This window comes from Urocitellus parryii, chromosome Y, assembly GCF_045843805.1.
Source record: "Urocitellus parryii isolate mUroPar1 chromosome Y, mUroPar1.hap1, whole genome shotgun sequence".
In the NCBI taxonomy this organism is placed as follows: domain Eukaryota; kingdom Metazoa; phylum Chordata; class Mammalia; order Rodentia; family Sciuridae; genus Urocitellus; species Urocitellus parryii.
The window spans coordinates 3,319,236-3,343,018 of NC_135548.1; the positions used below are offsets into that span (position 1 = coordinate 3,319,236).

A 23,783-nucleotide genomic window follows, 5' to 3' on the forward strand; every position below is an offset into this window, starting at 1 on the left:
TTAAATAAAATTTATTCATTTGTAGAGGAACACACAGTATCTTTATTTATTTTTATGTGGTACTGAGGATCGAACCCAGTGCTTTACACATGCGAGGTAAGCACTTTACCACTGAGCTATAGTCCCAGCCAAGTTACTATTTTTTAACAAAGAGATTTCGATATCCGTTTATCAGGCTGACTCCTTCCCTAACTCCTTTGTCTACAGGCTATTCGAATGCACATGTTTTGGTTCTGTGGACTATGATGCTGTTGTGTAACTTGGCCTTCTGGTCTATTTCCCCTCTGGTTGCCTTTCTTACGTCCCAATTTTACATTGAAGGCTGAATAATGTACTCTGAAAATGGATCACTTCTCACAGTTTCATCAAGAAAAGAAAAAACAAATGTTGATGAGGATACAGTAGAAAAGATACCCTTATACACTATAGGTGAGAATGTAAATTAATAAAGTCACTATCAAATCATAAAAAAATAGAATGACCGTGTAACCCAGGTGTACCTCTCCTGGAAATTAAAGTAGTGTAAAACAGAAATGCCTATATGCCCATGTTTAGCAATCAAGTTATGCAATCAGCCTTGATGCATGTCAACAGATAAATCAATAAAGAACATGTGATCTAGATAAACACAATGGAAAATATTATTCAAGGATAAAAAAAAATGAAACCATGTCATCTGCAGGAAAACGAATGGAACTAGAAATCATCATGCTAAGCAAAACACCCTCTTGGTGTGTCACTTTATGTCACCAGAAAAAGTACAGAATCATATAGAGATGTATGGCATGTTTTCTCTTATATGGAGAATCAGACGGGGGAGGGGGGGGAATCTAGGAAAAGGAAAAAACATCAAGGAAAAGAGGGGAAGAGAAGAGGAGGGAAATATAATTAAAGCATGTTTCATGAAACATCAAAATGAAACCCATCACTCTATATAATTAACATAATATATTAATTTATAAATATAATAATTTACTTCAGAATATATGAAGAATTGACATACCTCAACAACCAAAACCTAAACAACCGAATTTAAAAATGGCATGGTCAATAGGCCTGGGTCCACCCCTCCACCAGCAGGCACCTGCCTGAGACCAGCCTCCAGCACAGGACCACCCCTTCCAACCAGCAGAGTACCACAGGAGTCAGGCCTGGCCCAGATCCAACACACTGACTTGCCCAGGACCCAGGTCCAGGATAGGTCTGAATTCGCACTCCCTCCACCCGCTTCACCTAAGCCTAATTCACTTCCATTTTGGGACTCAACTCTTTCATCACTGGATAGATCTTCCAAACAAAAGCTGTACAAAGAAACTACAGAACTCAATAACATAGTCAATTTAACTGACATATACAGAATATTTTGTCCTTCAACAAGCAATATACTTTCTTCTCAGTAGCACATGGATCCTTTTCTAAAATAGACCGTATATTGTGTCATAAAGCAAATCTTTGCAAATATTTAATAAGTAGAGATACTACTCTGTATTCTATCAGATCATAATGGAATAAATTTACAAATAAATGATAAACTAAGAAATAAAAGCTACTCCCACACCTGGATACAAAAAAATATGCTACTGATTGAACAATGGGTTGCAGAATACATCAAGGAGGAGATTTAAAAAAATTTAGAGGTGAATGAGAACAAAGATACAACATATAAAAAAATCTCTGGGACACTATGAAAGCAGTTCTAAGGGGAAAGTTCCCTGCATTGAATTCATTCTATAAAAGAAAAAGTCAACAAACAAATGACTTAACATTACATCTCAAAGCCCTAGGAAAAAGAACAAATCATCAGTAGAATACAGGAAATAATTAAAATCAGAGCTGAAATCAATGAAACCTGAAGCAAAGAAACATTTGAAAAAAATGATAGAAAATTTGGTTCTTTTGCAAAAATAAATAAAATTGACAGACCATAAGCCATGCTAACGAAGAGAAGGAGAGAGAAAACTCAAATTACTAACAAATGCGATGAAAAAGGAAATATCAATGTAGACACTACAGAAATACAGAAGATAATTAGAAATTATTTTGAAAACTTGTACTCCAAAAGAATAAAAAACATTCTAAAATTATATAATTTGCCCAAATTGAATCAGGATGATATACACAATTTAAAAACATCAATTTCAAGTGATGAAATAGAAGATGCCATCAGAAGTCTACCAACCAAGAAAAGCCCAGGACTGGATGGATACACAGCTGAGTTCTACAAGATTTATAAGGAAGAATACCAATACTCTTCAATTTATTTCAGGAAATAGAAAAAGAGAGAACACTTCCAAACTCATTCTATAAGGCCAATATCACCCAGATTCCAAAACTAGACAACGACAAATTAAGAACGAAACTTCAGAGCAATATCATAGATGCAAAAATTCTCAATAAAATTCTGGCAAATAATTTCAAAACATTTAAAAAAGATAGTTCACCACAATCAAGTGGGGTTTAGTCCGAGGATGCAAGGTTGGTTCAACACCTGGAAATCAATAAATGTAATTCATCATATCAATAGACTTAAAGATAAGAATCATAATGATCATATCAATAGATGCAGAAAAGGGCTGGGGATGTGGCTCAAGCGGTAGCGCGCTTGCCTGGCATGCGTGCGGCCCAGGTTCAATCCTCAGCACCACATACCAACAAAGATGTTGTGCCCTCCGAGAACTAAAAATAAATAAATAAATATTTAAAAAAATAGATGCAGAAAAGCATTTGACAAAATACAGCACTAGAAAAATTAGGGATAAAAACAACATATCTCAACATTATAAAGGTTATCTATGCTCAACCCCAGACCAACATCATTCTAAACGGAGAAAAACTGAAGGCATTTCCTTTTCAAAACTGGAACAAGATAGGAATGTACTCTTTTAGCATTTCTATTTAATGTAGTTCTTGAATCACTGGCCAGAACAATTAGATGAAAAAAGTTAAAGTGATATACATAGAAAAAGAAGAATTCAAATTGTCACTCTTTGCTGATGATATGATTCTATACCTAGAAGAACCTAAAAGTTTCACCAGAAAACTTCTAGAACTAGTGAATGAATTCAGCAAAGTAGCAGGATATAAAATCAACACACATAAATCAAAAGCATTTCTGTGTATCAGAGACAAATCCTCAGAAACGAGGAAAACTATCCCATTTAAAACAGCTTCAAAACAAACAAACAAACAAACAAATAAATAAATAAATAAAATACTTGGGAATCAACTTAACAAAAGAGGTAAAAGAGCTACATAATGAAAATTGCAAATCCCTAAAGAAAGAAATCAAAGAAGACCTTCCAAAATGGAAAGATCTACCTTGCTCTTGGATAGGATAGAACAGATAGTGGTGCAGCCTATAATCACAGTAATTCAGGAAAGTTGAGGAAGGACAATTTCAAGTTCCAGGTCAGACTTGGTTACTCAGCAAGAACCTTAGCAACTTAGGAATATCCTATCTTGGAGTTAAAAATAATAAAGGCTGGGGATATAGCTTGATGGTAAAGCATGCCTGGGTTCAATCTCTGGTAAAAGAAGAAAGAAAGGGACAGAGAAAAAGTAAGAGACACGTTGAAAGATACTGGTCATTATGAATTGCAATGTTCCCTTCCTGCTTCCTGTTTACACCACTGCTGCTTTTATATAGAATGCTAGGTTCCTATTGCTCAAGATAAAGGAACTATCTGTAGATTCATAAAACTTAATCATTAATTAAATCAATTTCCTTCTCAGGACTGCAAAAAAATGTCAATATTAATTTAAGATAGAAATTCAGGTATTAAAGTCACACCAAGAAAATTGGTTGTTCAAAATTTCAAAAAACAGGGTTTGGGATATTTAGTACATGGTACTAGGGAGCAAGGAGAATTTGCTTAACCTATGTAAGGCCCAGAATTTCATACCTAGAAAAGTGTACAAACATATGCACACTCTCAAGAAACTTTTAGGCCACCCTTCGCATGGGACACCACCATACCCTTCGCATGGGATACCACCATGGCAGAGAACAGACCTCACCAAAATTCGGCCGATGGGATAGCTCCAGCGAAACCGACTACTTCAGATGTGTAACCGCTGGGCCCCCACCTCCCCACACAGCGGGAAAATCTCAAAGGCCCCTCCCCAGCTCTCCATGAACTCAATTGTCTGACCCAGGTTGCCAGGAGGAACATCGGACGCCCCGCTACTGCTCCCACCAGCGCTGACAACCTAGGTCATTTGCACCAGCTCCCAGGGGCGTGGCTACCAGAGGGAATCAGGTAAATAAGCTGACGGTCCCCAGCCCCTCCTCCACAACCTTGGGTTCTGGGGGAATGGCAAATAGAGAGAGTTTGTTCAAGAAAATCAGGCACCCGGGAGCGGCAGACCCGGCATGTAGCTAGATCTGTGGTGAACGCCACCGGTGAGTGGGGCCTGGCTGGAGGAAAAGCAGGGAAGTGGCTGGAGATGAGGAAAGGCCCTGGGCGACCAGGATTGGAGAGCCGCCCAGTGGGGGAGAAGAGCAGCCTCATAGGGATTGTTTCCTGCTAATTGAGAGGAGAAGCGTGGCCAGGTGGGCACAGCTCCACCTTCTGGAAGAGAAGTTAATCGAACTCTAAGACTGCATTTTTTTTTTCCATTTCTTTTAAATTTCCTTTTTCCCCTTTTCTTGAATTCTACCTATTTACTCAAATTCTCTTTAGCGACTTCTTCCTTCCCCTTTAAATACTTTTCCTCCCAAGCATTACGATGTTGTCTATGTGTAATTTACTAAATGTATATAGGTAAATGTTCTGAGGCGATCAATAGTGATACCAAGTCCCTAGCTAACCCCAAATACTCTGCACCATTCTCCTATTAATATGCAATCTTCCAAGGTTGTCAAGATATACCAACCCCTATACCATCACATCATCCGACCTAAACATAAGTCCCAAGACCAAATCGCAGATCGCTATATGCCATCAGAATCCGTACACATTTTATGAAACGAATGAATCTGCTTTAAAGTACAATAAAATTCATCATCTCTAGTCATAGTCTCCCATCACAAAGGAGAAACCCTGGAGATACACAAAACCAAAATAAATTTATACAAGTAAACAGTAACTCAGCAGTCAAACAGAGCCTGAAGTAACATGAGCATCATGAAAAGGCAAGGAAGAAAAGGAGTACAAACAATGCAGGACAGCCTAAATCTACAGGAGAGGATAGAGGCATCAGAAAAATGGTCAAATAAAGAACTCAAGGAATACCTTACGCAGATGGAATGGAATCTTAAAGAGGTCATTAGAAAGAACACATTGAAATGAATTACATAAACAGATTCAAAAAGCAAATAAGCAACTTTACTAGGAGCTAGATATTATTAAAAAAAATCAAACAATTATCCTAGAAATGAAGGAAACTATAAACTAAATTAAAAACTCAAACGAGAGTATCACTAGCAGAGTGGAGCAAGTAGAAGTCGGAACATCAGACAATGAAGACAAAATATATCATCTGGAAAAGAGTCTAGTCAACTCAGAAAGGCTGGTAAGAAACCACCAGAGAAACATCCAAGAGATATGGGATAACATAAAAAAACCAAACTTAAGAGTCATCGGGATAGAGGAAGGTACAGAGGTCCAAACCAAGGGAATGTGCAATCTATTGAATGAAATAATCTTAGAAAAATTTCCAAACATGAAAAAGGAAACGAATGTACAAATTCTAGATGCATACAGGATGCAAGCATACAAAATCACAGTAGCCCAACTCCAAGACACATTGTTATGAAGATATCCAATATATAGAACAAAGAGAAAATATTAAAAGCTACAAGACAAAAGAGGCAGATTACATTTAGGGGTAAACCAATTAGGTTAACAGCTGATTTTTTCATCACAGACGTTGAAAGTGAGAAGATCCAAGAACAATGTATTTCAAACACTGAAAGACAATGGATGCCAACCAAAAACTTTGTATCCAGCAAAATTAAGCTTCAGGTACGACAACGAAATAAAAAACTTTCACGATAAACAAAAGTTAAAAGAATTCGCAGCCAGAAAACCAGCACTGCAAAGCATCTTGGGCAAAACATTACACGAGGAAGAAATGAAAATCAATAACCAAAACCATCAATGGGAAGTGCCTCAGTAAAGTGAAAGTGGGGAAAAATTAAAAAAAAAAAAGATAAATAATCAAACATGACTGGAAGTACAAATCATATATCAATAGTAACCCTTAATGTTAATGCCTTAAACTCACCAATAAAGTGACACAGGCTGGTAAGCTGGATTAAAAAAACAGATCCAACAGTATGCTGCCTTCAGGAGACACATCTGATTGGAAAAGACATACAAAGACTGAAGGTGAAAGGCTCGGAAAAAATCATTCCACTCACATGGTCCTCAGAAGCATGCAGGGGTGGCCATCCTCGTATCAATTAAAATCAACTTCAAGAGTAAGTTAATCAAAAGGGATAAAGAAGGACATTATATACTGTTAAAGGGAATCATTCACCAACAAGACATATCAATTATCAATATTTATGCACCAAATAATGGTGCTTCAATGTTCATAAAACAAACTCTTCTCAAGTTCAAAAGTCAAATAGACCACAGCACAATAATTATGGGTGACTTCAACACACCTCTCTCATCATTGGACAGATCTTCCAAACAAAAGTTGAATAAAGAAACTATAGAACTCAATATCACAATCAATAATCTAGACTTAACTGATATATATAGAATATATCAACCATCATCAAGTGGATATACTTTTTTCTCAGCAGCACATGGATCCTTCTCAAAAATAGACCATATATTATTATGCCATAGGGCAAACCTCAGTAAATATAAAGGGGTGGAGATAATACCATGCATCTTATCTGATCATAATAGAATGAAACTGGAAATCAATGATAAAAGAAAATGAATAATATGTTACTGAATGTTCAATGAGTTACAGAAGACATAAAGGAGGAAATCAAAAAGTTCTTAGAGATAAATGAAAATACAGAAACAACATATCAGAATCTATGGGATACAACGAAAGCAGTTCTAAGAGGGAAATTCATTGCCTGGAGTTCATTCCTGAAAAAAAAAAAAAAAAGAAAAAGAAAGAAAAAAATCAACAAATAAATGATCTCACACATCATCTCAAAACCCTAGAAAAAGAACTGCAAAACAACAGCAAATGTAGTAGAAGGCAAGAAATAATTAAAATTAGACCTGAAATCAACGAAATTGAAACAAAAGAAACTATTGAAAAAATTGACAAAACTAAAAGTTGGTTCTTCGAAAAAATAAATAAGATCCTCAGACCCTTAGCCATGCTAAGGAAGAGAAGAGAGATGACTCAAATTATTAACATACGGGATAAAAAAGGCAATATCACAACAGACACTACAGAAATACAGAAGATAATTAGAAATTATTTTGAAACCCTATATTCCAATAAAATAGAAGATAGTGAAGACATCAATAAATATCTTAAGTCATATGATCTGCCCAGATTGAGTCAGGAGGATACACACAACTTAAACAGACCAATATCAATGGAAAAAATAGAAGAAGCCGTCAAAAGACTAACAACCAAGAAAAGCCCAGGACCGGATGGGTATACAGCAGAGTTTTACAAAACCTTTAAAGAAGAACTAATACCAATATTTTTCAAGTTATTTCAGGAAATAGAAAAAGAAGGAGCTCTTTCAAATTCATTCTATGAGGCCAACATCACCCTGATTCCGAAACCAAAGACACTTCAAAGAAAGAAAACTACAGACCACTATCTCTAATGAACCTAGATGCAAAAATCCTCAATAAAATTCTGGCGAATTGGATACTAAAACATATAAAAAAAAAACTGTACTATGATCAAGTAGGATTCATCCCTGGGATGCAAAGCTGGTTCAATATACAGAAATCAATAAATGTTATTCACCACATCAATAGATTTAAAGATAAGAACCATATGATCCTCTCCATAGATGCAGAAGAAGCATTCGACAAAGTACAGCATCCCTTTATGTTCAAAACGCTAGAAAAATTATGGAAAACAGGAACTTACCTTGACATTGTAAAAGCTATCTATACTAAGCCTCAGGCTAGCATCATTCTGAATGGAGAAAAATTGAAGGCATTCCCTCTAAAATCTGGAACAAGACAGGGATGCCCTCTCTCACAACTTCTCTTCAACATAGTTCTCAAAACACTGGCCAGAGCAATTTGACAGACGAAAGAAATTAAAGGCATAAAGATAGGAAAAGAACTTAAATTGGCACTATTTATGAATGACATGATCGTATACCTAGCAGACCCAGAAGGTTCTACAAAGAAACTACTAGAGCTAGTAAATGAATTCAACAAAGTGGCAAGATATAAAATCAACACGCATAAATCAAAGGCATTCCTGTATATCAGCGACAAATCTTCTGAAATGGAAATGAGACAACCACCCCATTCACAATATCCTCAAAAAAAAAAAAAAACTTGGGAATCAACCTAACAAAAGAGGTGAAAGATCTATACAATGAAAACTACAGAACCCTAAAGAGAGAAGTAGAAGATCATAGAAGATGGAAAAATATACCCTGTTCACGGATAGGCACAACTAACATTATCAAAATGGCGATATTATCAAAACTTCTCTATAGGTTTAATGCAATGCCAATCAAAATCCCAATGGCATTTCTTGTAGAAATAGATAAAGCAATCATGAAAATCATATGGAAAAATAAAAGACCCAGAATAGCAAAAGCAATTCTAAGCAGGAAGAGTGAAACAGGCAGTATAGCGATACCAGATTTCAAACTATATTACAGAGCAATAGTGCCAAAAACAGCATGGTACTGGTACCAAAAAAGGTAGGTGGACCAATGGTACAGAATAGAGGACACAGAGACCAATCCACAAAGCTACAGCTACCTTATATTTGACAAAGGTGCTAAAAGCATGCGATTTGGAAAAGATAGCATCTTCAACAAATGGTGCTGGGAAAACTGGAAATCCACATGCAACAAAATGAAACAATCCCTTTCTCTTGCCATGCACAAAAGTTAACTCAAAATGGATTAAGGAGCTTGATATCAAACCAGAGACTCTGAGTCTGATAAAAGAAAAAGTTGGCTCTAATCTACATCTCATGGGGTAAGGCTCCAAATTCCTTAACAGGACACCCATAGCACAAGAGTTAAAATCAAGAATCAACAAATGGGACATACTCAAACTAAAAAGTTTTTTCTCAGCAAGAGAAACAATAAGAGAGGTAAATAGGAAGCTTACATTCTGGGAACAAATTTTTACCTCTCACACTTCAGATACAGCCTTAATGTCCAGAGTATACAAAGAACTCAAAAAATTAAACAATAAGAAAACAAATAACCCAATCAACAAATGGGCCAAGGACCTGAACAGACACTTCTCAGAGGAGGATATACAATTAATCAACAAATACACAAAAAAATGCTCACCATCTCTAACAGTCAGAGAAATGCAAATTAAAACCACCCTAAGAAAACATCTCACTCCAGTAAGATTGGCAGCCATTATGAAGTCAAACAACAAGTGCTGGCGAGGATGTGGGGAAAAGGGTACACTTGTACATTGCTGGTGGGACTGCAAATTGGTGTGGCCAATTTGGAAAGCAGTATGGAGATTCCTTGGAAAGCTGGGAATGGAACTGCCATTTGACCCAGCTATTCCCCTTCTCGGACTATTCCCCAAAGACCTAAACAGAGCGTACTATAGGGATACAGCTACATCAATGTTCATAGTAGCAAAATTCACAATAGCTAGACTGTGGAATCAACCTAGACGCCCTTCAATAGATGAATGAATTAAAAAATGTGGCATTTATACACAATGGAGTATTACTCAGCACTAAAAAATGACAAAATCATGGCATTTACAGGGAAATGGATGGCATTAGAGCAGATTATGCTAAGTGAAGCTAGCCAATCCCTAAAAACCAAATGCCGAATGTCTTCTTTGATATAAGGAGGGCAACTCAAAAACAGAGTAGGGAGGAAGAGCATGAGAAGAAGATTACCATTAAACAGGGATGAGAGGTGGGAGGGAAAGGGAGAGAGAAGGGAAATTGCATGGAAATGGAAGGAGACCCTCAATGTTATACAAAATTACATAAATAGAAGGTGAGAGGAAAGGGGGAAAAAAAGAGAGAAATGAATTACAGTAGATAGGGTAGAGAGAGAGAAGATGGGAGGGGAGGGGGGATAGAAGAGGTTAGGAAAGGCAGCAGAATACAACAGTCACTAGTATGGCAATATGTATAAACATGGATGTGTAACGGATGTGATTCTGCAATCTGTATACATGGTAAAAATGGGAGTTCATAACCCACTTGAAACAAATTTATGAAATATGATATGTCAAGAGCTTTGTAATGTTTTGAACAACTAATAATAAAGAGAAACTTTTCTAGTTCTCCAAAAATAAGGGAAGGGAAAGAAAAAAAATGATCAATTTATTAAAATTATCATTCTATTTGTATTTCAAATTTGTATTTCTTATAAATAGATACTTATTTATCTATCATGTCCATCAAGATGCCTTAATGTCCTTACAAAATACAAAACAGTTTGCGATGTATTCCAGTATTCAATAACATAATTTCATACTTATTTAGCAGAATTCAACTAAAACTAATTTTACTGAAAATTCCATTCTCAAAATGGGAAGTACGCCAGGCACAGTGGTGCAGCACGCCTGTAATTCAGGGGTTTGGCAGGCTGAGACAAGAGGATCAAAGCTAGCCTCAGCAAAAAGCAAGGCTCTAAGCAACTCAGTGAGACTCTGTCTCTAAATAAAGTACAAAGAAGGGTTGGGGATGTGTCTCAGCAGTTCAGTGCCCCTCTGTTCAATCCCTGGTACCCCTATACACACAAAAAGGGAAGTAAACAAAAATGCTTACCTTTAAGTTACAAAATAAGTTAGGAACAAATAAATAATTACAAATTGATGTTGAGAAAACTGAAAATTCAGTGAATTATCAATCATCATACTAATATAATTATAAAAATGAGCTAATTCATACATCGCCATGCAAATATGGTAATTAAAATTTATCTACAAAACTTTTAGGAGTTAACATATTTGTACCAAGTAACTAAGATTATAATAAGTTTACAAAATAGTTTGCGATGTCTTCCAGTATTTAATAACATAATTTCATACCTATTTAGCAGAATTCAACCAAAACTAATTTTACTGAAAATTCAGATACTCAAAATGGGAAGTAAGCCAGACACAATGGTGCAGCACTGGGAAAAATTTACTGTTCAGAATCAAATTGTGAAATATGATGTATTAAGAACTATGTAATGTTTTGAACGACCAACAATAAAAAAAAAATTTACTGTTCATTAATTAATTTTTTGAAAGGTCAAATAATAGGGCTGGAGTTGTGGCTCAGCAGTAGAGCACTTGCCTAGCATGTGCGCACCCTGGGTTCAATCCTCAGCACCACATAAAAATAAATAAAGGTATTGTGTCCAATTACAACTAAAAAATAAATAATTTTAAAAAAGAAAGGTCAAATAACAGACAAACTAAATAATCATATATGAACATATGAGGAATTCCAAAACAAAGAAAATCAAGCAATTTTGTAAGTGGATGGGGAACTGGGGATTTTAGGGATGCTGGAGATAGGGGTTCATTAAATTCTCTCAAACTTAAAATCATACAGTCTTCCGAATGACCTTACTTCAGAATGTAAATCAAAACATGCTTTCTCTATCAAATAAATCTTACTACAAAAAAAAGAATTTAAAATTTCCACCAACTACCAAATGAACAATATAATTACTGATGAATTATAAAATCGCTAACAGGTTAAATTCAAGATTATTATCTTTATTATGAAATACAATCACCACTCTCTAAATCCAGATTTAACCAGCAGGAAACCAAAATTATTCTGAAATAAAAAGCTGCCTGAATTGAACATACACACCTTTTTTTCTGTAATTTTTCCATAAACAATTGAATGCAACAACTATTAAATCACATTTACATTGTTTAATCACCCTCACTATGCAGGCAGAATCACTTCCAGAACGTTACATATATCAAAATCCAATAATGGGGTAAAAATAAATCTATATGTATTAATACAGACGGTATTTTCACCCCAAATATTTGAGATGTGCTGTTCACTGCATTAAGTACTACAAGTAAACTAAAGATAATCAATAAGAAAAAAATGTTTGTATGTTTTAGTCAATTTTGGTAATACTATAAACAAAATACTACACACGAACAACTTCAGAAAGTTAAGTTTATTAGGAGGTCTCATTCCACATAAGGGAATTGTTCTGGGCCCAAAAAAGGTAGTACTTCATGGGGGAACGCCCTAAGGCAGGAAAGTTCTGAGCTCATAGCAGTGTCAGGGAGCTCAAAGAGAGGCAGAATCGGGTCACAGGGCAGAATGTACCCATCTAGAGCACTATACTAGTGACCCACCTTGTATAGTTTTGCCCTACTTGCCTACAGTTAACATCCAATCAGTCCATTTCATCTAGAATGAATTGTAGATGTTACAGATCTAAATCAAATCACTGCACTTCCAAACACTCCAACAGTAACACAAGCTTTTTGGGGAACACTCAATATCTAAGACATAACATCTTGTCCCTGACCTCCAAAATCTCATATCCATCCCACAATGTAAATTCATTTGGTCCATAAGCAAGAGTCCCAAAGTCTTAAATTTCAGCATTGTCCAAAAGTGCAATTCCAAAGTCTTAGCTAACACTCAAGGAAAACTCTTAGGTGGAAACCCCTGTGAAAATCAAGACTAAGTTATACAGTAGCACAGAATAAACACTCCCATTCCAAGGAGAGGAAGAGAACCAAAGAAAGAAGGGATGGGGCCAAAAAAAAGACTCAAACCCTTTTACCAGTCAAGTAATCAGGTCCTGGTGCGTCACCCATAACTCCTCACACAGCATCTAGTACACACGTTTTGAGATTTTATTTCCAAATGAATTTCCCCACTCCTTTTGCTATTGTAGTACACTCAGCCTCTCTTAGCCAAAAGCTTTTCTTGGCAGACAATCCACATTACTGATCTCTTAATTCCTGAAATTTCCATTACAGCTTCAACTTCATTTTCACAGCTTCAGGAATCTCCTCTTCAGGGCACCCAGGAGGTTTTCAAACTTGATTATACTTTTCCTGGCCTCTAAAGTCTTCCCTAAGACTTCAGATGAAGCCTCCAAGACCTTTAACTCTACCATCCTACATTTCTGCAGAACCAGCACTATGTAGATGCTGCCAAGGTCTGCTGCCAGCTCAAGCAGTAGCTGAGTCCCCTGAAATGACTACTGCAGCAGACTCTTGGTAGTGTCTAGGTAGCTGAACTGAGTAAAGCACTTCCTAGGTCCCTGTATGTATGTAAAGCAATTCTATGGTTTTTACTGAAAGGAACTTTCCCTTTTACACCCCTAAATTTGCAATGTATGTAGTCCTGCAATTTCCTGAACGCTTTCAAGCCCCCTTTCCTACTGTCTTTATAAAAAGTCCTTAAAATATCCTAAGTTATTGATATCTCCTGAACAACCATAACTTAATTTTACATGCACTTTCCTGGCCAAACTACAAGTTTTTAAAATCCTTCAATTCTGCTTTCTACTCCTGATTCTTATAGTATACCTGCTAAAAAGCTGCCACATGTCACTGAATGCTGAGCTACTTTTAAATTTCCTAAAGTCCATCACTTTTTTTTTTTTAAGTTCACCACTTTTAAGTTCAGCTTCACATCAAGTCTTAGGAAATGGGCAAAATGTAGAAAAGCTCTTTGCTATTATATATTATATAATATGAAAGGTCCCTAGTCCAATTCTCAAGAGTACTTTCATTTCCCTCCAAAACCTCATGAGTGCAAAAACCATTCCTATTGGTATTCTTGACCTCTGAGCTTTCACCAGTATCATTCATTAAGGACTGCTTGCAACATTCTAAACACTTTTGAGAATTTAAATTCTCTAAATTTTTCCAAATTCCTCCCTCAAGCCAGCTCCAAATTCTTCTGAATCTCACTATCAGGTTAGTCATATTTCTCCACTCACAGTATTTATTCAACTCAGATCTTTCAAACAAAGATGGACTAATTAGGTTATGGCTCTTGCAATCCAGTCACTTTACCTCCAAACAATCTTGCATTAACACAAGAGCTTTTGAGGAATACCTCATTTTCAAACCTCAATAAGGTTATAACAAGTATTTTGTCATTTTGGTATTTGCAGGGAGTCCTAGAATCAATTTCCCATGATACAAGAATGACCATACTATAAATACTATCATAAACTTGCTATTATACAATGAGGAAAGTTCTAGTGATACCATTTTATCCACAAATAATAAGTATTTCATGATTAGGAAACATTTTCTCATAATTCTTCAAAACCAGATTACCAAAGCTACTTTTTTCTCTGATGTCCATTTGTTTTGATTATATAATTTAGAAGTAAATCATATAGGGTTAGGGTTAGGGTCAGAGTTAGGATTAGGGTTAGGGATATTTCACAAATGTAAAAATTTTCACTTAACACTAATAAACTTGATATAGTTTTAAATTCTATTCCCATCAAAAGAATATTTAGTAGACCAAAAGAGACCCTGAATTCATTTTCTTCATTGTATGGTAGTTTAAATTTAATTATTATTGTATAGAATAAAATGGAACTGGTTACTAAAAACTGCATTTGGATTCACACACAGAGCCACTTGCTTATCTTAAACTTAAATGTTTCACAATCTCTTCCTCGTTGCCATTAGCCTATTTGTGTGTAGTTTGTGTGCATGCTGGTTTCTCTATATTTTTGTAATGAACTATAAAGATTTGGATAAACTGCCTTATGTGATCAGCACTGATGATTAAAATTGCAGAGGGAAAGAAAAATCTGTGCAGAAATAATGATCCTGTTTGTTGGCTAAGCAAAGACTTTCAATGCACACTTTATAAACTTTTCAATTCTCTTTTTCTACTTATAATGTTCGAAGTACATTTATTTAATATTATTTATATTTGACAATCAAAATTAAACTTTATATCAAATATATCCGATAATAAAAATTAGACAATGATATGCCTACGTTTTAATTTTGCTTTTCTAGACATTCTTTTTTTATGCATATGTGTATATATAAACTGTATAAATCACACATACACACACAGCATACATAAACTTTAAAATAATTTTTTTATTTGTACTATAAAGCATCTAATCAAGAGACAGCAATTGGGAATACAGAAAAAAGAAAGATACTAGATTTCAAAAGACAAACACCCATTAACCTTGGAATGCTGGATATGTCCATGAACTTCTGAATCTTCAAAATGCAAAACAACAACAATAACAACAAAAAAAGCAACTTCTGAGTAACCCAGGCTGAACCCTCGTGATTAATAGGGCCTAAATACTAGGCACAAAAGGTAATGTAATAAGAGCAATGACTGACCATTGGTAAAACTGTCCCAACACATTTCCATGAACTCCTCAGGACCCTCTTCCAATGATGGAGTAAAGTTTTTAAGGTGATAATTTCACACCTGAAAATAATACTAATAAAGATGAAAATATGAAATACAACTTGAGTAGCAAGGAAAAAAAGAGCAAAGAAAAGAAATGGGAGTAGAGGGCAAGAAATTTCTTACCTAACAAGAAAGTCCAACTGTTCTCATATGAGACCAAGGTGAAACTATGCTCATATGAGACCAAGTTATCCTGTCAATGACTGCAAAGAAAGAGTTTAAGTCCAAAGAAGAAAATGGATTCATAGCTTCTTCAAGTATAACACTTGTGATGAGCCAGGCAATAAACATTCTCTGGTTTGTAGGACATACATAATCTGTAACAAACATTTAGCCAGTATCTCTAGCAACCAGGAAAATGCAAATCAAAACTACACAAAGATTTCATCTTACTTCAGTCAGAGTGGCAATGATCAAGAATGCAAACAACAATAAATACTGGGAGATTGTGGGGGGAAAGATACAACTGAACATTTTCGTGGGACTGCAAACTAGTATAACACTCTAAAAAACGGTATGGAATTCCTCAAAAAATAGAGTTAGAACCACCATATGACTCAGCTATCCTACTCCCTGATATTTTTTCTCAGAAGATCTAGAATTGGCACACTATAGCAATATAGTCATCCCAATGTATACAGCAGCAAAATTCACAATAGCTAAATTATGGGACCAACCCAGATGTTTGTCAATAGATAAGTGAATTAAGAATTGTGATATATACATATGTGCACATACATATTCACATGTATAACACAATTTCTTATTCATCCATCTATTGTGTGATGTGTAGATGGATGCGATATACATCACACAATGCAGTTCTACAGCATTTGCCAGAAAATGGATGGAAATGGAGAAAATCATACTAAGTGAAATAAGCCAAGCCCCAAAACGCAAAGGTTATATGTTTTCTCTCATATGTAGAAGCTACAGTAAAATATAGAAAGGGGGAAGGAAGGATAGAACCACATAAAAATCAGATCAACAATATAGAAAGGCTTATCTAAGGAGATGGCAAGAGAGAATAGACAGACTGGTATGAGGAGGCAGTACAGAATGCATTCTTAAAAATCATGTTATATTCATAAACAAATGTACCATAGGGAACTTCATCTTTATTCATAGATAGAAAGAACTAATCAAATATAAGTAGAGGAGTGAAAGAAAACAGAGGAGAGGAAAAAGAATAGGTAAGGGGAAGTAGGACAAGAAGGAAAAGGAAGAGGGAAAGGGGATCATAAACTGAAATCAAATTCATGCATGTATGGGTTTGTAGGATAAACCCAGATACTATGTGTAACCATAAAGCTTTAAATTAAAATATATATCTCAAAACTGTAACATGAGTTATCTGAGTCCTTCTAACAAATCACTGGACTTCAGAATGGTTCAGAACAGACAACCCACACAGTTTTTTTTAAAGTATTTATTTAGGAATTTATAAGGTAAGTTATGGAATTAGTGTATATATCCATCAATAGAAACGTGGCTAAAAAGAAAATGTGATATTATATGTAATAAAATATTAATCAGCCATAAAGAAGAATGAAATATTCTCATTTGAGGCAAAATATACGGAACTGAAAGACATTATGTCAAGTAAAATAAAATAGAAAAACAAGTGCTTATGCTTTCCCTTAAATGTACAAGCTTTAAAATATAAATAAAAAAATAAAATCAACCAAAAATAGAACTGTGCTTACTAGAGACTGGGAAATAGAGTGCAAGTATGGTGGGAAGATAGTGAGTGAATTTCATTAGTGCATTCTACATGTATGTATTAAAGTACACTGAACCCCCTGAATACGTACAATTCTATATATGTTAATAAAAATATTTAAAATAAATTTGTATTGGAATATCAAAAAAATTTATTAGGCATTTTCATGTTACTGAGTACAAAGTATATCTTACTAAATAAAGAAACATATACATGCTATCTTTAAAATCAAGATAATCTACAAAAGATCTACACCTGGAAAAGGCCAAACATTCTTAATAGTCATACTTTTACAAAACATGCTTTTTCTTCAGAAGCTATTTCCAAAAGCAATAAATTTGTCTTCAGGGAAGTTCTATTTCCATAAAATGCCTTGTAATGTAAGATAAAAACATGGCATAAACCAAGAAAATAAATTTTTTTTTTGAGAAATCAAACTTTTGATAGAATTAACATATTTGAACAATAATGTAGTATTTCTTTCTAATAATTTCACATTCATCAATTGGCAGTCTAAAGGCCTCACAGAGAAAATTCTGTTATATAAATTTGCTGTCATATTTGTGCCACTGTTAAAGGAATGTAGCTTCCTAATAAGACCTATAGAAATTAAAGATGAATGATTAATACAGAATCACTAATCAATTCATTCTCTTCTCAATGGTGGCAATTATTTAGAAGAAAATAATGTTTAGGCTGAAATGAAACCCATACCTGGCAACCATCTCCTGATCACAAACTTATTTAAACTTGAAAACAAAAATTAGTATATTATTACTAGATATTAGATTAAGAATCTTAACATACTAAAAGTTACTTTGCAAGTCTTAGAATTTTTATATCCCAAAACCCACCCTTTCTTATCTTTTAGTTCATATCCTAAATTCTCTAAATTTTTATAGTGCTACCATAAACTCTAACACTTTTTATACACATATAAACAGTCATAAAAAATATTTTATCTCTGGAAAATCTCATATCACCTACCTTTAAACTGGATTCATAATCTGTGTTCACTTTGAACATAAGCCCAAGTCGTAAATGAATTTCCTTAGCTCGACAAAAGCTGGGGTCAACGTAAAGCACATCCTGAAATGCTTTAATTGCCCTGAAAAAAATACAAATACAAGAAATTAAGTTTTTAATATGTATAATAAAGAAAACATGGTGGCTGCCTAATTTTAATGGACATTATCAATTTTATAAAAATAATTATAAATAAGTACTAAAAAATTTTAGAAAATGGGAAGCTCAGGACAATTTCTACTTAATTTTTTCCAATTATTTGACAATACTTAAAAAGTTCCATAAAATTTTCAGTGCAACAGAAAGGGACAATGGAAAATTCTTGAAAAGGTGAGACAGCGAGGGTATTAGTTCTGTTGTTCCATATAACTATACTTATAGAAGATTTTGGAGGAGGGGGCTTTTTATGTTTTCATTTATAATCCACCTGGAGGGTATTTTAAGTAGGTATGATACAGAACAGGGTTGACTGCTCCAGCCACCCAACATAGGATTCCTGTTGTCTAAATAAAAACTAATACATCCCATTTTCCTTATCTCAAAATTAAACATTAAAACTAAGATCTCCTATTGTTAAATGTTCAGAATTGTGAATTCTATAAATAGGATCTTTTAAGAATCATCAGAAACCTGAAAGTGGTCCCAAACTATTCTTGGTTTTAAATATAGCTAACCACATAAAAATGTAATATCACGTAAAACAATGTTAATTCATGGGAAAAATCATAAGCATTGATAATCCACAAATTCTTAACAAAATTCCAGAGCTGACATAATAAATGACTCTCCAAATAGGGAAAGAAGACAGTAGAAGCTTCCTGAGTTAAATATTTACCTTTGGTACACTATATCAAACAGTTGTCAGTACATATTTAAGAACTGTTACTAATAATACAGGATATATATAGCCTACATAACAGGTTTGCAATTCTTGGTCATAAACTGATTTCTTTTCTTTTCTTTTGATACCCAGGACTAAACTCAGGAGCACTTGACCACTTGACCACCAGTCCTATTTTGTATTTAGAGACAGGATCACACCGAATTGTTCTTTGCCTCACTGTTGCTGAGGCTGGCTTTGAAGTTGAGATCCTCCTGCCTCAACCTTCTGAGCCACTAGGATTACAGGTGTGCGCCACCAAGCGAGGCTCCAATTTATTTTCCTTTGAACTCTTACAACTCTAAAAGGCAGAAAGTAGGATCATAGTTAATCCTCAATTGATTATACTCATAGTTAATCCTCAATGCTGAATTGTTATTACCAGTAGGATATTGAAAGTTTATAACCAGGTTGCCACCAAGAATTTATCATTTAGTAACCAGTTATTGGCCAATGTTCCTATCTATATAAGCAGTTGGAAGAAAGGTAAAAATGATTCTTCTGAAACAATTCTTATGGATATTAAAATATTTTGTGTTACTACACATACTACAATTTATTTGAAAATCCTGGAATAAGTCAACTTACCAATGAAATGCATTGTAATAGAAGTAGACCAAACCAAGACCATATAAAAAGGCAGCATTCTGAAAAAGCAAAGGAACTTGTATTAAAAGTTTTATATCTACTATATATTTAAAGTACATTGGATGATTTAAATTCTGAATATTTTATCACATACTACAATATGCTTAAAAACAACACTGAATCAAACATATAACGCCAAAGTCATGCAACTGGGAAAGTATTTTGATTTCTTTTCAATTAACCCATTCTAACAACAATAATAATAAAAAAAAAATAGAACTCTCTGAAAGAAATCCAAAAGAGACATTCAGGAATAAGAAAATCTTCAGATTGTACTTTTCTATTGTCTACACCTTTCTCTGTTTATCTCTACTTTTCAAGTTGAAATCAAGTTTCTTTTCAATATTATTAAATGTTAATGTTATTTTACAATTAAAAACAAATTAACTCCCAAAAGTCACATAGCTAATGGATTTTTTTTAATATCAATAACTGTTTACAGTCCATATATAGATTTACTGAACTAAATTATTAATAATTTTATACTGCACTACCCCATCCACTTTATAACTTTCTCATATAGGACTTAGCCACCAATGATACAGTTCCCAGTGTTCCATCTCCTCTCATCTTGATCCTGGTGATCACTTCCCTAAAGGACAGCTAGATAGAACCTAGCTGATTCACCGGATTTTCTCTTAAACCACATAATTTTACACGTTATGTATGAAAACCTCTCAGTTTACATATGACATTTCAGAATTCCTGCCTATTTTCTGTAACCTAGATCTCTCCTGAAGCAACCATCTTGGGCAAGGTCTGATACCCAACAGACTTTGGCCCATAGTTTCTTCACTTTCACTGGCTCTCACTTGACGTTCACCGGTTGGTTAAGTACATGTGTCAGATTGTTCCCTTCTTCCTATTTGCCCTGAAAAATATGATGCCTTCTTTTCTCCGGAATCAGTAAATAATAAGCTGCTTCTGTTATTTCATGTGGCCTCCTGTCTCTCACTTGACTTATAAGCCCAAGCCTAACTCTCTCTTGATCAAAGCTCTCCTAGAGAACAACTATCTTGGTAGAAATAAACTTCACACAGGTGAAAAAAGCCAGAAGTACCTAACCAGTAAAAACAATTTTACTGTGACAGAGTTACCTGGTCATGAGTCATAAACCTATGCAACAGGCTAGCCATTGGAAAAAAACAAATATTCTGTAAATGGCACAATATAAGCATCTACAAGTACCTTCCCTGGACTACTACTATTACAGCAAGGCTAGACCATGCAGTTACTCTTCACAAAGTGACTTTAAGACCAAATGAAAGAAAAATTCCACAATTCCAAATATAGTCAAGCCATTCATTGAAACATTAAATGTAAATTTTTATTTAGTTCCTACTATGACAACTTTTTAAACTTTTGTCTTGATTTCTAGTTATAAATATTTTTAAGAGTAAATCAGGATAGTATTTTTATCAGACAGTGAAGGAAGTGAGCCCCAAAAGAGTTCATTACTGAGTTATCCTGTTATAGTTAGTCTGGGGATTTTGTGTGACAGTATGGAATTCTACTCAGAGACCCTCATGTACGGTTGGAAAGCTAGAGTACTCATCCCCAGAGGTGACAACCATCTTTGATATTTCCTTAAAGGAAGAGGAGGTGAGGCTAATTATCCTATAGTAGCTGCCTGCCAAAGACAGTTCTTAAGTGCTCAATGTTCATAAAGCAATAACAAAGGGATATGAAAAAATAACAAAGGGATATGGGCAAAGTACCAATAGGGTTTAATACACAAATATTTTATTTTTAAATAATTTAAATTGAATTTAAAGTAAAAAATTAAAATAAAAAATTTATTTTAAAAATAAAAATTAAAAAACATTAAAAATAAAACAATTATTCCGCTTAGAGAACAATGATGATCCAATAAATGTCACTATTTCAATTGTCAAGAGATTATTCTTAAAAAGGTGATGGCCCGAGGAAGTACCTTTTTCCACAGGAAACATGTATACTCATGGATAAATTAGGTCATTAAGTTAACATCATTTAAACTAATGTTAATTCATTAAAATAAATCATAAGCGTGTATAATCCACAAATTCTTTAACAAATAATTACCTTTGGAAAATTATAGCAGGTAGTTGTCAGTACATACTTAAACACTAACTATGTTATAAAAATATAGGGTAACCCACATAATATTTGCAATTCTTTGTCATACTAGTTTATTATTTCTTTAAAAATACAAATTATATGTTATGTCTCTGCTTCCCAATATGTTTTTGCCTAGAATATCTTCTCTCTTCCAATTCTATCTTTCAAACTTTTAAAACTATAATTCTAACACATTTTAAATATCCAAAAATCAGATTATTATACTTCACTTAATATTTTTCTTAAATCAATTAATTTATACAAGTAATAAGTTAATATTTATAATAATAAAAACATTTTATAAAACCAACTAGCTTAATTTCTTACAAAAAACTTCATCTCACATGGTAAACAGAAAGCTAGTTATCATTAGATATAGAAGGAAATACCATTTTTATAGAAATTAGTTTAAGAACAGTCAAGCCAACAACAAAAACACAACCTACCAAGATTGATGGAAGCACCTATAACAATACTACAAGGACAACTTATAGCCAGAATTTAAAGTGGAACAGTCCAAGCACCTTAAGACTCAAGATATGACACTCAGTTGAATTCCCTAGATTCTCTTATGTCTGTTAAGAGCCCTGCAAAAGATTTCAAGCCAGGCCATGGAAGGATGGACAGTGGTAAGAGAATAAGAGAGAAAAAGCCTGTTATCTGTAATCAAAAGGCAAAAAGTATAGTAATTTAAATATTTTACTTTTCTAACCAAATACTAAGGTTTAAACAAAATATAAAAAGAATGTGCATGCACACACACACACACAAATACACCCTAGGAATACGATGGAGCAAAGAAAGGAACAACCATTACTCTCTATCAGACAATGTTCTGCTTTCCAGTCATAATGGAACACACTGGGTCATATATGAGAAATTCACAATTTTGTGAAAATGCAAAATGGAAATCTGAAAAAAACACAAAAATGAAGAGGATGAATATGCAATGACATATAGTTTCACTGATTGCTTAAATACCTTCAAAATAATAGAACTTACAAAACTACAATGTGAATTTGACAATCAACAGTAATGAATACTTCCACATAACTTCACTGATGAATATATATATATATATATATATATATGTATGTATATAAAAAATTAAGAATTAGCACCACCACTACTACTACTAACTCTCACAAACTCTTCCCAAATGCTATATTGTTCATGCATAGAACAATAAATAAAAAAGCATTATAAACATAGAAGATCGAAAATACGGTAAGCCAAACAGACCTGACAGAATGCACAGGCATGCCTCTCAGCAACAGAATACACATTCTTTTCAAGTTCACAAAAACATTTTTTGGGAGGATAGACTATATAATAGCCCATAAAACAAGACTCAATTGTTTCAAACTATTAAATTCAGAACAACTATCTCTTACAATCACAATGGAACACATTTGTAATCACAGAAGAGAAAAATCACAAATATGTGAAAAATATGCACATATTACAAATTTCCAGTAGATCAAAGAACAAAAGAAAAATCAGAAAGTACTATGATAAGAAAGAAAACAAAAACACAACCTACCAAGATTGATGGAAGCACCTATATCAATACTACAAGGACAACTTAGAGCCAGAAATATGAGTTCCTAGAAGGAAGAAACACAAGATTATCCTAATTAACCACATTAAAACACTGACAGAAATAAATTTTAAATTAAAAAAACAAACTAAACCAAAGCAAGGAAAAAAATGAAATATGTAGGAAAACAAATAACTCAAGCAAGGTGCTGAGTTTTATCTGTAATCCAAGCTAGGGAGGCTGAAAGAAGAGGATCTTGAGTTCAAAGCCAGTCTCAGCAATGGGGAGGTACTTAGCAACTTAGTGGGAGCCTATCTCTAAATAAAATACAAAATAGTGCTGGA

The 23,783-nt window shown here is 34.2% G+C and overlaps 1 protein-coding gene across 2 annotated transcripts in view; it reads right to left on the reverse strand.

The window, feature by feature from the left end:
• The window catches only part of LOC113175910 (lysine-specific demethylase 6A-like), a 212,960-nt gene that overhangs the window by 129,883 nt on the left and 59,294 nt on the right, over window positions 1-23,783 (reverse strand). For both annotated transcript variants that reach the window (XM_077794197.1, XM_077794198.1), the window contains exons 5-6: window positions 19,740-19,798; window positions 18,233-18,353 (exon numbers count right to left, since the gene is read on the reverse strand). In XM_077794197.1, the coding sequence (XP_077650323.1) occupies window positions 18,233-18,353; window positions 19,740-19,798 (180 nt within the window). The remainder of the gene's footprint in view (window positions 1-18,232; window positions 18,354-19,739; window positions 19,799-23,783) is intronic.